This window comes from Grampus griseus (genome assembly GCF_964374135.1).
Source record: "Grampus griseus genome assembly, chromosome: 4".
Taxonomy (NCBI): Eukaryota; Metazoa; Chordata; class Mammalia; order Artiodactyla; family Delphinidae; genus Grampus; species Grampus griseus.
This window is the reverse complement of record NC_138997.1, coordinates 68,814,946-68,830,349: the sequence shown is the minus strand read 5'-3', so window position 1 is coordinate 68,830,349 and position 15,404 is coordinate 68,814,946. Positions and strand designations below refer to the sequence as shown.

General features: G+C 37.7%; 1 protein-coding gene across 1 annotated transcript in view; it reads right to left on the bottom strand.

Moving 5' to 3' along the window:
- Positions 1-1,296: 1,296 nt before the first annotated feature.
- The window catches only part of PPAT (phosphoribosyl pyrophosphate amidotransferase), a 36,417-nt gene continuing 22,309 nt past the window's right edge, over positions 1,297-15,404 (bottom strand). The window contains exons 3-11 of the mRNA XM_082652834.1: positions 11,035-11,241; positions 9,898-10,010; positions 9,649-9,794; positions 9,048-9,120; positions 8,065-8,216; positions 7,467-7,594; positions 6,283-6,504; positions 4,963-5,083; positions 1,297-3,206 (exon numbers count right to left, since the gene is read on the bottom strand). Coding sequence (XP_082508960.1) covers positions 2,941-3,206; positions 4,963-5,083; positions 6,283-6,504; positions 7,467-7,594; positions 8,065-8,216; positions 9,048-9,120; positions 9,649-9,794; positions 9,898-10,010; positions 11,035-11,241 — 1,428 coding nt within the window. The 3' untranslated portion in view covers positions 1,297-2,940. The remainder of the gene's footprint in view (positions 3,207-4,962; positions 5,084-6,282; positions 6,505-7,466; positions 7,595-8,064; positions 8,217-9,047; positions 9,121-9,648; positions 9,795-9,897; positions 10,011-11,034; positions 11,242-15,404) is intronic.

The following is a 15,404-nucleotide window of genomic DNA, read 5'->3' as shown; positions in this document are numbered from 1 at the left end:
ATCCTAAAAATCCCCTGTTCTTCACCTATTCATCCCTCTCCCCACCAGCTCCTGGCAACCACTGATGTTTGTTTGTTTGTTTGTTTGTTTTGCGGTACGCGGGCCTCTCATGCCGTGACCTCTCCCGTTGCGGAGCACAGCCTCCGGACGCGCAGGCTCCGCGGCATGTGGGATCTTCCCGGACCGGGGCACGAACCCGTGTCCCCTGCATCGGCAGGCGGACTCTCAACCACTCTCAACCACTGCGCCACCAGGCAAGCCCACCACTGATCTTTTTTATTCTCTCCATAGTTTTGCCTTTTCCAGAATGTCATATAGTTGGAATCATACAGTATGTACTCTTTTCAGATAGGCTTCTTTCACTTAGTAATATCCATTTAAGTTCCCTCCACATCTTTTCATGGCTTGACAGCTCATTTCTTCTCAGACTGAATAATATTCCATTGTCTGGATGTACCACAGTTTATTCATGTACCTACTTTATTTTTATTTTTAAAAGTACTCCTCCCCAACACACACACGCAGTTTGGGAATCTAAGCCTCCTCTTCTGTGACACCTTCCCTATTCTTGCTAGTGTCTCCACAGAACTTGGCACTAACATAGCGCTTACTTAGCACTGCATTTCTATTTACTTTATTTGTCCCTCCTACTCAGCCAGCAGTTTTGCCTGGTTCATAAGAGATGGTCTATTTACTGAAATGCCTGAACCAGAGAAATAAGATATGACTAGCTGGCACCAAGAATGGATCCTGGATGTGACTGTCACTGTGCTGCTCACTACAATGCAGTACCTGAAAGTCACTATTTAGAAAAAGTACACACACATATTTCAATGTACTCATTACATGTATTTGTCACCAACGCATCACAAGGAAGTCACAAAAAGTAGGCTTAGTTTAGTTCACAATATAGATCCTGTGAAAACACATTTCTCATTTGCTCTGCAGTTTACAATACCTATAAAAATTTAAAGCAGTTAAACAACATTTGAGATTACACTGGTATAAAATTGTAATTCACACTTCAGAAACTTGTGAAATAAAAGGCCATGATGGAGAAAGAGTAAGAAATTTGTAGAATTACCAAACTGTCACAGTATCATTTTCCTTTATAAAAGCATCTCAATAAAACAAAACTATGGAAAACACAAGTCATATCAGAGATTTTGGTTTAGTACTTTCCCTGAGTCTCTTGTTTTTAAAAAAATCAAAGTAAGGCTGGTTCAAAACTGACCCATAAGGTCTTGCCTCCTCCATATGCTGCCATGAGGAATACATTTAAGGCAAGAGGCTATACACACAAATGGTCCCAGGGCTTTATTCAGATGCCAGTTTGCTTGTGGTACCACCACAGGGTTATCTGACCCACTGCTGCCCGCTGCACATGGGCTTAAAGAGCTGTCAACGTTTTCTCTTGGACTGCCATGATACAACACATGAGACTAAATACCAAATGAAGACAAAAGATTATGGTTATTAATAAATATTACAATTCTAGGTGGATTTGGACACTATGTACACCAAATCATAGTAATAACACAGAAACAAACCCTTTTATGTTTTCAAAATCTTACATAAACAAGGGTTGAGGGCAAGTCATTTTAAAGTTTTAAATCTCAGATGTTAAAAAACAAACAAAAACCTTTAAAAAAATCTAATTCATTAGATCCCAATAAAACAAAGTAGAAAAAGTGATACGTTGATGCTCAGAATTAGATGAGCATGCTAACTGAGAAAAGTTGTTGTCTCCTTGTTCCATAAAATTGGCCCCTACAATGTTTCTACTTGATCATCTCATTGCATACACAGTATATTTGCAAGTGATCAAGCACTTCATTAAAAAAGCATATAATCAAATTAAGGATAAAAGGTTTGTTAGAATCTAAAAAATTATTTTTTACTTCAAATGTACCAGGTTACTTGCTGGGCTTCTACTATAAGGGCACTAAGGAGTATGGATCATACTTTCTAGTCAAATGTAGGAAAATATTTTGCACAGCCATGTTTTTACAGTCATTCTCAGAGCATCTCAAAGATAGGTTGCAAATTACTGCTGTATGTCTCCCTCTTGAAATCTCAATTGCAGACCAACGGCCAACATTTCAAAAGCTAATAATCATGCACTGTCTTAAAACTGAGGGGTGGAATGATGGCTCTAACCACCAAAATAACTGCTGCAAGTTATTTAATTTAGTAATATAAGCACCTCATTGCACAGGTGGGGAAAGTGAGGCACAAAAAGGTGTTTCTTCTGTTTTTTGTTTTTTTTAAAGAGAACTCTTGATGCTAGTTAACTTTGGGGTATAATGGATTCAAGGTTTGCATGAAATGTTATACTTAACTCACATGTCCTGTTTGCATCACAACACCTTAGTCTAACCTCTTGCAAACTCTTTAAAGCATGGACTGGCAAATGCCACTGACCACCTACCTTCTCTGACCAGGTGAAAAAGGCTAGCCAATGCTTGAGCGAAAAAAAAGAATACCACATATTGTTGTTTTATATGTAATTAGCAAGGTTCAATTATGAAAATATTCCATAACTGAATTTCCATAACTCTCAAACATTCCACAAAATTCTCTAAGAACCTGTGGGAGAGTAGAGTACCTGGCAATCCTCTCTTGAACAGAAATTTACCGATTCGTTGCATTACTGTTGATGATCTGAAGTTAAATGTACACGATTTCTAAAAATAAAAGTACTAAACTACTAAATAAAACTGAAAGGATCATCCAAGTTCCTAGATAATACCAAAATATTTATCTAGGATTACTAAAGAAATCATAGCACTTTGGTACCCTTTTCAGAGAAAAATCTCAAAACTTATAACACAAGCATGTGGCATTTCACACTGTACCGAGTAACAGTAAATGGAGGTGTAACCACTATAACTTCTCCACTAACTTTGTGTTTTGAAACATCGTGTCTGCCCCTAGCAGCTACCATTCCAGTTCCACAGGGTATTTTCCAGTCAGACAAGCTGTACAATGATCGTTCTTTTCAAAACATTCCAGACCATTCCCATTTTCTTGAACAATAACATCTTCCTTTGTACAATGACCGTTCTTTTCAAAACATTCCAGACCATTCCCATTTTCTTGAACCATAATATCTTGCCTTTTCACTTTCTGTTTTTTAAATGTTATCCCTTCTTGTACAGATGCAACCAGTCCTTCTACTGACAGATACACAACACTGTTTGCTCCTATGGGGGAAAGACAGGGAAAAAGGTCATGAGACTTCCTTTGGAAAGGAAGAATTGCCTTAACAGAGAATAGTTACAAACAGAAAAACATAAGCCAAAATAAAAATTTCTCCTTTAGCCCCTCTCTCTTTTTTTTTTTAATTTTTAAAAATTTATTTATTTATTTTTTGGCTGCGTGGCTTGTGGGATCTTAGTTCCCTGACCCGCGACTGAACCCAGGCCCTCGGCAGTGAGAGCTGGAGTCCTAACCACTGGACCACCAGGGAATTTTCTCCATTAGCCTCTCCTAAAAAAGAAAGGCGGGGTTGGTGGTGGCTGGAGAATCAGTAAAACTCAGGGCCTTTATTATTTTTTTTTTAATTTTAAATTGGAATTTAAGGGATAACAATTTAAAATAGCAGTGGAGGATTTAAGTCTAGAATGGCTTCAGAAGGCTTTAGGAGTCATTTTCTTGAATAACAGATCTTGAAGTCCGAAAGACTTCAGATTTAAGCTCAAGGTCACTTACTTTTCCTAAGACATTTTTTTTCAGCTATCAGATAAGGGAAATATTGCCTAATTGTAGCAGTTTTGTGATGTTATTATGATAATATAGATATGTTCCTGGCAAAGAGTGAGTGCTCACAATATATCAGTTGGCTGACATTCAAAATATTTAACTAGGGGGCTTCCCTGGTGGCACAGTGGTTGGGGGTCCGCCTGCCGATGCAGGGGACACGGGTTCGTGCCCTGGTCCGCGAAGATCCCACATGCCGTGGAGCGGCTGGGCCCGTGAGCCATGGCGGCTGAGCCTGCACGTCCGAAGCCTGTGCTCCACAACGGGAGAGGCCACAACAGTGAGAGGCCCGCGTAACGAAAAAAAAAAAAAAAAAAAAAATTTAACTGGGGACTTCCCTGGTGGCACAGTGGTTAAGACTCCGCCTGCCAATGCAGGGGACACGGGTTCAAGCCCTGGTCCGGGAAGATCCCACATGCTGCAGAGCAACTAAGCTCGTGCGCCACAACTACTGAAGCCCGTGCGCCTAGAGCCCGTGCTCTGCAACAAGAGAAGCCACCGCAATGAGAAGCCCGCGCACCGCAACGAAGAGTAGCCCCCGCTTGCCGCAGCTAGAGAAAGGCCCGCACACAGCAACGAAGACCCAACGCAGCTAAAAATAAAATATAAATAAATAAATAAATTTACAAAAAAAAATTTAACTGGTAAGGTACAGGTATGACCAGTCAAGAGAAACAACAGCTGTAAACAATCAGTGTGGAGGTACCATACATGGATGAACATGTATGTGATATTTATAGTTTATACCTCACCTGAATTTGAAAGGCAAATGTCTTATCAAGGATAACCTCCATCTCCAAGACTTCTGACCTCATTATTAAAGATAAGCCTACATAAGCTTTTCACTTTTTGATTTGTACTCACATCCAAATTATTCTATTAGAATCTGTGGTGAAATTACTTTTGTTTTTCTTCTGATCTGACCTTTGGGAGGCTTTAACTGATTAGCAGTTTTCTCTACTAGGAAAGCCTTTCTTCCTTCTTCTCTGATCTCACCTTAGCCTAGCTCTCCATCACAGCATTCACTATGGTGTCCACACATATCAGGCTCTTTCACTATTCATCTGTTCAACACATACAACATTTACTTTCAATAAACACTGAACACTATTTTTTATTAAAAGTGTAAAGATTGACAAGCTTGGATTTTCTGTTAATAAATGAATAAAGATAAAAGTTTATAGAAATTGTAATACCTACCTAGATGATCTGAGATATGCTCAAATTCTGGTTTATTGGCAATAAGCTCTTCTTTTGTTGGTATGTTTATTCCCATGAAGCATGGATATCTAATTGGTGGTGAAGCTACGCGAATGTGTACCTTGGAAAGAAAGCATTTCACACATTCATTAGTTTGACATTCACTGTAAGAACAATTAGGCAAAATTCTGCCATTGACAAATACAACATAAAATCGTTTTACAGAATACTTTAACGACATACGGGTAATAAAGCATACTAAAAAATTTCTTTCACTATAATAGGTGGAAAAGAATCCTATAAAATCATGTGATATACATACAGAACTCCAGTGTTCTAAAAGTAATTCTACTTTTAGAATTAATTCATTACCAAGAATCCTACTTGAGCAGCCCTGTCCTAGACTCCAAAGTGTCCTGAACAAGAATTTCAAAATGTTAGCCACTTGTAAAGGGTTCTTTTTACAGAGATGCCCATTGTTTCTTTCTGTCACCTACTAACAAGGACATTTCTTTCTTCTGATCTGTCATTTCTCATTTATTATATTCCCAGGACCATCTTCATTTTTTCCTCTAACACTTGAATGACACTTTTGCCTACCTCTTATTTAACCTTTTTAAAAAGAAAAATAACATCTACCAGGATATAATAAAAACCTTACTACTACTACAAAGAGCTGTGTTTGTCTATTTTTTTATCTATCATTATTTTCTGCCTTTTGTCAGGAACATTTACACAGCTGTAATCAGTGTCTACATTTACTTTTTACCTTTCTTGTAACAGCAAAGATTTTCCCATGTTTTGCAGTCTTCATAATTATAGTTTTTAATGGTTGCATCGTATTTCATCATACTGATGTATCAATTTACTAAATTATTTCCTGCTGGTAGATATATGAGCTATTTCCAGTTCTTTTGTTTGTTTATTTGTGTCTATTCTTTTTTACTATTGTAATGCTTTCTAAATAGACTGTCATACTGCTTTCTATACCATTTTCTCCACAATAGATTTTATTTCTAAATCTGATCAACTATTAGCTGTAAATGACATCTCACTTCAGTAATTCGAATTACTGAACTATTTAGTTAGAATAAGCTTTGAGATTTGAAAATATAATCTAATGTGTCAAATTTATTACACTAGGATTGCTTCCATATCTTCAAAAAGAAAAAGTAATCAATACTCTACAAATTTAAAAGTATTCTATTTTGTGGTTTGTTAGTTTTAAAATTAGGTTTATAAAACTTTTAACATAAAATTTTCATGACTATCAAATTGTAATTATTGGTGCTTTAGAATAGGTGTTTTAATATTACTTACCTCTTTTGCACCAGATTCTTTGAGCAATTTGATTATGGGTGAAATGGTATTGCCTCTCACAATTGAATCATCTACAAGAACAATTCTTTTGCCTTTAAAGTTGTCCGACAATACTCCAAATTTTTTCGCAACACCAAGTTGTCTTAATCTCATGTTTGGCTGAATGAATGTTCTTCCTACATACCGGTTTTTACATAGCACCTCCACATACGGAAGCTCACACTGACAGAGAAGGAATAAAAGTACAATGAGCAGCACATATACAGAGAACTCTAGGGTTCTGTTTTCTCTAGGTCATGCTTCCGTTATAACATCTACGTAAAAAATTTTAAATGTGGTTGTTATTCTGAGCTCTCCATCATCAGATTATAATTTTCCTTCACTATTTAAACTGTAGGGAAGAAAAGGCAAAAAGAAAAATTATTGAAAGTCCTCTACTTAGTAGGAAAAACAACTCATTTTGCTAGAATTTGTAATGCTTCTTTCTTAAACACATATTATTTCTCTATCTTGGAAAAGAACACCAAGAATGTGAACACATGACAAAGAATAAATCACTGTCAGAAAAATTCACATATTTAAAAATTGTCAGCAGGAAATGAATTAAAACCGGTAGGCTAAGGAGATATTTTCTGAGGGACAGGAGGTGACTTATCCATCTAACAAGGTAATACTTCTCTAAAATGTATGCATATTATTTCTTTTAAAAATTCACAAACTAAACTTTCCAACGTAGTGAATGTTGGCTATTATACACCAGGATCACTATAATTACATATCCTACCTGGTTATGAAAAATGAAATTAAGCATAGTACTAAGAACATTATACAAAATTAACATAAACAACTTTATCATCACCCACACTCAGTAGGGAATAAATACACCAGTGGTTTGTGAAGGTACTTAATAATAAGCAAATATTACCACTAAATTCTACATATAGTCATGATATTATTTTTTTAAAATGAAGGGGATCGTTTTCCTAGTCTTTGGGTAAACTTTTTGTGGACCCATTAAAAAATAGTGCCACTGAATGAAAAGGCTGGAAAGTAAGTAACTCTTGCAAAAGAACCAACACTTTCTTTTTCCTTACAGTAAATTGATGAGTTTCTCTTTATATACATGGACTTCTAACCTCAGTGCTAAAGGAGCAATTCACTGTGTGTTGATTAAGAGAAAATACCTTTGCTGCGTAACCAAGGGCAGCAGGCGTAGCAGATTCCGGGACAGTGCTAACTAAATCCGCATCCACAGGGGCTTCAATTGCCAGCTGCAGACCACAACGGTATCTTACTGTGTAAACCATTTGGTCTGGAATGTTTGGAAAAGGAAACAAATTTTTACTTAGTATAATATAGCACAGCATATCACTATTCTAAGAAACTAGCTTGTTAGAACTCTACAGAATTGAGCGTGCAGCAATGAAGACTCAACACAGCCAAAAATTAATTAATTAATTAATTAATTGAAAAAGAAAAGCAAGACCAAAAAACACTAAAGTGGAAACACATAAACTGGGGGAATTCACTCTTTAAAAAGAGAATTAACCTTAATACATATCTGAAAATCATAATCCTTACTCCTAAAAGGAAAACAAAATCCAAGAGTCAGATGAAAAGGAAAAACTGTGATCTTTTATGACTTGTAAGCTCAGTCCCAAAATTCACAACATATAACTATGTGCCTTCAAAGAACCAGGTAAGCCTTTGGGCCCAAGAATTGTCATGTTTCAATGAGGTAAATAATAGATTTATATCAATAGTTAGAGATACTTTACTTACCTTCAAATATACTATCTGGTCTTGCAAAATAAACATATTCAAAGATACAGAAAGCCATTGGGTTTCCTTCAGACCTTGGTATAATATCAAGAGTTTGGATATTATGTCTGGATATTTCCACAATTTCTCCAGGCAAGATTTCACGGTAATATCTTGGGAAACAATATTAAAGAAGACTAAAAATAAACCAGTCAAATTAAGGCAAATTATCTGTTATAAAGCACACAGAGTCCCTTCCCTTATAAAGGAAAAATGGTTCAATTTAAAATAAAGTCTATTGGCCTAAAAAAATAAATAGTAGTACTCCTGGGCTTCCCTGGTGGCGCTGTGGTTAAGAATCCACCTGCCAATGCAGGGGACACGGGTTTGATCCCTAGCCCGGGAAGATCCCACATGCCGCGGAGCAACTAAGCCCGTGCGCCACAACTACTGAAGCCCGCACCTAGAGCCCGTGCTGCCCGACAAGACAAGCCATGACAATGAGAAGCCCGCGCACTGCAACGAAGAGTAGCCCCTGCTCGCTGCAACCAGAGAAAGCCCACACACAGCCAAAAATAAAAACAAATAAATAAATAAATTTTAAAAAAGAAAAGTAGTATTCCTCCGGCAGTAATTTCCATAAATCTGTTACCCCTAAATTCAAATTTAGAATTAAAAAAATTAAAAGCCCTATATTTTATTGATTTTTAAAAGCATGAAGTCTAAAGAGAACATTTTTATCCTGGCTTAAATTTTTTGCTCATAACTATTACTTGTTGAGGAGATTCTTCCTTTCTAAAATAAGTCTCATGGTATTTTGAAAACAGGATGCCAGTTCCAGGATTAGAAGGTATTACTGGGACATTAATGTCAGTGCAACTGCTGAGCACAAATGCACAAAAGGAACTGCATTTATAAACATGTATTTTTGCAGACATCAGAAAAAAAAAATTTTTTTTTATCCATGTGGAAAAAGTTGATGTGCTGAGTGAGATAAAACTTACCTTGCACCAATAGATAAAAAGCTACAAGATTCTGAAGACACCACCCATCCTTCTGTTTCTGAAGACTTTTTTTCTGTAAATCACAAGACAATCGATTCAGTTACTGAATTCAAGAAATTTTAAAAGAGGCTACATATTTCAAGAGAACAGCTAAACACCAAATAGATAAGCAAAAGAGCTCACAGAATATCCATTACTATGACTTTAAGAGCATATGGTTCCTCATTTGACTAGAACCAAAGATAAAATTAATAATCCCAAGATCCCTTCAAACAATATGGTTTCGTGGCCTGAATAAGACATCTGATAAGTCAAAAAGAAAATCGCTGAAATCATACTGCACAAATGAAAAAGCTGGGCAAAGGATATGAATAGGCCACTCAGACAGGACAAAACAGGAACGTCCACTGAATATATTAAAAATGGCTCAGCTCAGAAATACTCAAGGAAATGTACTTTGAAAACGAAGTGTCATTTTTTTCCTTTTTACCTAGCTTTTACTCAATAAGCTCCTTATACCTACAGATTTCAGGGTGTGCCAACAGTAGGACAATGACTTGGGAAAGCATTATAAAATTATATTTCTTTTGAAGTTCATTACCTTTATCATTTATATCAGATACAGGAATAAGACGACCAATGCACAGAGGACGATTTCCATAAGGATCTCGTACTGCATAAATCACATCTCTGTGCATTATAATCAGAGAGTATGCTGTGGGTGCTTCCTTCATTAAGTTTTTAATCCTGGAATCAATTAAATAATTGAATGAATAATTTTAGTTACAAACACAAGCAAGACCAAGCTCTCATTACCAGACCTGCACACTCGGCCTACTTTTACCATTACCTTGCCACCCAGTCTGGGGTGTCATCTTGTTCCTGAGGAGGGGTATACGCCAGTAACTGGGTGATCATTTCGCTATCAGAACTTGTTGACAGACCAATACCGTGACGCAGAAGCTATTTGGAAAGGAGAAAAGTTGCAGTCATTAGAGGGGAAGCTTTAACTCACCCCTCACCCAATAGCCTGCCATCACAGAAAGAGATCAGGCATCCTGTAGAGGCTCAGTTAAGGAATCCTGCATCCTACCAATGGTAGGTATGTATGCATAATAACGGAGAACCGCTGCTGGAGGCAATGGGAAGTCTCTGAATCTTTTCAAACAGGAAAAAAAGGAAAAAAAAAATGTGCTTTAGGAGGTATACAGGAAAGCTTTTGAAAACTTTGAAAAATTTGATGGAATGTAGACCTGCAGTGGGTGGCTGGAGGAGGGGGACGGAGAAGGCATGAGGGTTTGGGATTATGGTTCTAACTTTTTCAGCCCTCGACACTCCTGAGAGAAACGACACATTCCTGTAAGAGTGGCACACTGCAGTGCAGACTCTCAACTCAGGTTTTTTGGTGGTGGCGATGGTGGCTATCCATCCTCACTGATCATCCCTGATGCAGCGAAATGTGTAGAGGCGAAGTCGAGCATCTGGGTAAGGGGTTAGGCGAAAAATAATGCCCTGGGTATTGTTTAGAACGGAACTTCCAGTGGTACCTCTAAATAGTGAGTTTTAAAATAATTTTTACTTCATATTTATATTTTTTAAATTGTCTGAATAAAAAAATTTATTTTCATTTCGGAGCAAAAAAACTGTATTATGGTAACGACAATGGCAGAGGCTAAGAAGAGGGCAGGACAAAGTTCTGGGAATACTTAAATCAATTTTACAAATCTCAACTCCAAAGCAGTGCATCAGAATCACCTTAGGAGCATATTAAAATGCAGACTCAGCAACCAGCCCCTCCCCAGACTCTGGCGGGGGGAATCTCTTAGAATTTGTAATTATAACAAATACTCCAGCTAATTCTGATACAGTTGTTCTTTGAAGTTAGATAACAGGTAGCAACAATAGGGTAATACCCTTTTCCAAGCTCCTCAATAACTTCTTTTCAGTAATTTATTACAATCATGAAAATGCATTAAAAAAACCTTACCTTTTTCCTTAAGCGAGCAGCATTTACCAATTCGCCATTATGTGCCACAGCTATTTTCCCATGAAGTGTTTCAACAACAAAGGGCTGGCAATTTTCTAATTCACAGTTTCCTTTAGTGGCGTACCTCGTGTGTCCAATTCCAAGATTTGAAGTATATAATTTCTTCAAATTGTCTTCAGTAAAGACGTGATTTACAAGACCCATTCCCTTGCAAAGTCAAAGTAAGAGCTCATTTTAGGGAAAAAAACACTAGTAGCATTTTTATATGCCTTTGCTCAGACAATCCCAAATTAGAAAATGAAGTTCACTTAATTTCTCTGTGCTGCAGAATTCTAATCTTAAAAAACAAAGTGGGTGGGCTTCCCTGGTGGTGCAGTGGTTGAGTGTCCGCCTGCCGATGCAGAGGACACGGGTTCGTGCCCCGGTCCGGGAAGATCCCACATGCCGCGGAGCAGCTGGGCCCGTGAGCCATGGCTGCTGAGCCTGCGCGTCCGGAGCCTGTGCTCCGCAACGGGAGAGGCCACAACAGTGAGAGGCCCACATACCGCAAAAAAAAAAAAAAAAAAAAAAAAACAAAGGGGGGACTAACCTAATTGTAAGAACTGTGATGCATTAAAATATATATTTGAGGTGAAATTCACATAACAAAATTAACCATTTTAAAGTGAAAAATTCAGTGGTATTTAATGTGGTCACAATGTTGAAGTGCTTGTTTTATAAGATACTTTTTGATAAAACATTGAAGAACAGATGTACTAAGCGTTAACATTTGTCAAATACAATAAACTAAATTATTTGTAATTTTAAATTAAAGCATGTTAAAGTATTCAAATAAATGACTTGTCTGAGTCAGTCTAGCAAATCATCACTGGGAGAGATAAAAATAGTAATGACAAATAGAAGTGGTTGACCCTTGAACAATATAGGCTTGGACTGCACAGGTCCACTTTTTCATGGATTTTTTTCAATAAATATATCAGAAAATTTTTTTGGAGATTTGCAACAATTTAAAAATACTTGGCAGATGAACCATGTAGCCTAGAGTAACTGAAAAAAATTAAGAAAAAGATGGGTATGTCATAAATAAAATATATTTAGATACTAGTCTATTTTACCATTTACTACCACAAAATATACACAATCCTATTATAAAATGTTAACATTTATCAAAACTTATGCACACAACAAACACAAACCATAAACTGTGCTATTTGCTGTTTCGAGAAATGTAAACAAACATAAAGGTGCAGTATTACATCATAACTGCATAAACTGAACTGCAGTCCGTACTGTAATACTGTAATAATTTCGGAGCCACCTCCTGTTAATATTGCAGGGAGCTCAAGTGCTGCAAGTACCCACTTAAAATTCCATGTGACACTAATCCTCTCCGGGTGAGCCCTTCATCTCTACCTCAAGTTGCCTATTGCAGTAAAAAGTCTCCTCTCCCAGTTCCTGCGTATTTTTCTTCGTGTTTACTGCAATACCGTAAACCTTGAGTAACACCGTGGGACTCATTCAAAGTGCCACTAGTGATGCTGAAAGTGCTCCCAAGAAGCAGTCACGACTTTACAAGAAAAAGTTGAATTGCTTGATGTCTACTGTAGATTGAGGTCTGCAGCTGCAGCTGCCCCACCATTTCAAGATAAATGAATCCAGCATAAAGACCATTGCAAAAAAAAGAAAAGGAAATATGTGAAGCCGGTGCTGCAGCTATACCAGCGGGCATAAAAATCTTGCACTTTTTGTGAAATACCCTTTTATCTCATATTGAAAATGCAGCTTTTATGTGGGTGCATGATTGCTACAAGAAAGGCGTACCTATCTAATATGATTCAAGAAAAAGTGAAGTCATTATATGATAGCAATGCAAAAGGAAGGTGAAGGATCTAAAGCTGCAGAATTAAATGCCAGCAAAAGATGGCTGGATACTTTTAGGAAGAGATTTAGCTTAAAAAATGTCAAGATAACAGGGGAAGTGACTTCTGCAGACCAAGGGGCAGCAGGCAAGCTCCCAGACAGCATTAAGAAAATCATTGAGGAGAAAGGATATCTGCCTGAACAGGTTTTTAATGCAAAAAAAACAGGTTTTAACACAAAAGTGACCTATTGTGGGAAATAAAATACCACAAAGGACATTTATCAGTAAGGAAGTGAAGCAATGCAAACACCAGGATTTAAGCAGTAAGGGATAAGCTAACTCTCCTGTTTTGTGCAAATGCAGTCAGGTTTAGGATCAGGGCTGCCCTTATCTATAAAGCTGCTAACACCCCCTCCCCACCCCAAGCCTTAAGGGGAAAAGATAAACAGCAGCTGCTAGTCTTTTTTCTTTTTTTTAAAATAAATTTATTTATTTATTTATTTTATTTTTGGCTGCATTGGGTCTTTGTTGCTGCGCACGGGCTTTCTCTAGTTGTGGCGAGCTGGGGTTACTCTTCCTTGCATTGCGCAGGCTTCTCATTGCGGTGCACGGGCTCTAAGCATGCGGGCTTCAGTAGTTGTGGCATGCCGGCTCAGTAGTTGTGGCTCACAGGCTCTAGAGTGCAGGCTCAGTAGTTGTGGTGCATGGGCTTAGTTGCTCCGTGGCATATGGGATCTTCCTGGACCAGGGCTTGAACCCATGTCCCCTGCACTGACAGGCGTATTCTTAACCACTGCACCACCAGGGAAGTCTGGCTGCTAGTCTTTTAACACATGGTTGTACAACAAGAAAGCCTGAACAACAAGAACACTTTTTCTGGACTGGTTCCATCAATGCTTTATCCCTGAAGTCAGGAAGTACCTTGCTAGTAAGGGATTGCCTTTTAAAGTTCTTTTGATATTGGACAACGCCCCTCCCATCCAGAACCCCATGAGTTCAACACGGTCAGACCCAAGTGGTCAAAGTGGTGTGCTTGCCCCCAAACATACCTCTAATTCAGCCTCCCTATCAGGGGATCATAAGGACCTTCAAGGCTCATTACACAAGGTACTCTATGGAGAGCACTGTCTACGCCATGGAAGACAAACCCAACAGAAAGAACATCATGAAAGCCTGGAAGGATTACACCACTGAAGATGCCGCAGTTGTTATAGGAAAAGCTGGAAAAGCCGTCAGACCTGAAACAATAAATTCCTGCTGGAGAAAACTGTGTCCAGATGTTGTGCATGACTTCATAGGATTTACGACAGAACCAGTCAAAGAAATCATGAAAGAGATTGTGGATATGGTAAAAAAATATATATATATAAATAAATAAAAATGGTGGGGGATGAAGTGAAGATATGGATCTTGGAGAAATTCAAGAGCTAACAGTCACCATACCAGAGGAATTAACAGAAGATGACTTGGTGGAGATGAGTGCTTTCGAACCAGTGCCAGATGATGAGGAATAAGACACAGAAGAAGCAGTGCCAGAAACAAACTGACACTCTGGCAGTAGGGTTCCGATTATTCAAGACTCTTTTTGGACTTCTTTTACAACATGGACCCTTCTATGATACAGGCACTGAAACTAAAGCAAACCGTGGAACAATTGGTACCACATAGAAACATTCTGGGAGAAATAAAAAAAGCAAAAAGTCAGACAGAAATTACGACATATTTCCATCAAGTTACATACAGTGTACCTGCCTCTCCTGCCTCCCCTTCCCACCTCTTCCACACCTGAGACAGCAAGACCAACCCCTCCTCTTCCTCCTACTCATTAGGAATGAAGGCTACTAGGTTGAAGTCCTTTATGATGATTCACTTCCACTTAATGAAGAGTGAATCATCAACATACTGTACAGTTAATAAACTTACCTGTTGTGTATGTGTGAGAGTCTTCTTGTGAAAATCTAGTAACTGTACAGCAGAAACCATATGAGACATTTTGGTGTCACCACCATCACCATTGCCTAAGTAGTCATTGTGTACAACATCATGTGGAAGACCGGTATTAAAGTGGACAGCCCATCTTTACATAGGCATAAAGTGAGTGATATTTTATAACGATTCATTTATTAGTGTATAGGCTAGGCAACCATAAAGCAATCATATTGCTTCTTCTTTGTTACCAATGCATGAATTGTTATACCTATAAATATGAATTTTTTCACATTATCTTTTCATTTTTGAGGTCTAGTGTTAGTAATACATATAACATCTACAGTGTTCTGTATTAAGACTACATTAACATAGGTACCAACAGAATTTATCTTGTAAAAAGACAACATAAGCTTATTGTATCGATAAAGGCAGTACTATACTGTAAATGTATTTTCTCTCTAGCTTACTTTATTGTAAGAACGGTATATAATACATATGACATAAAAAATATGTGTTAATCAACTGTTTATGTTATCAGTTAAGGTTTCCCGTCAACAGTAGGCTATTAGTGGTTAAGTTT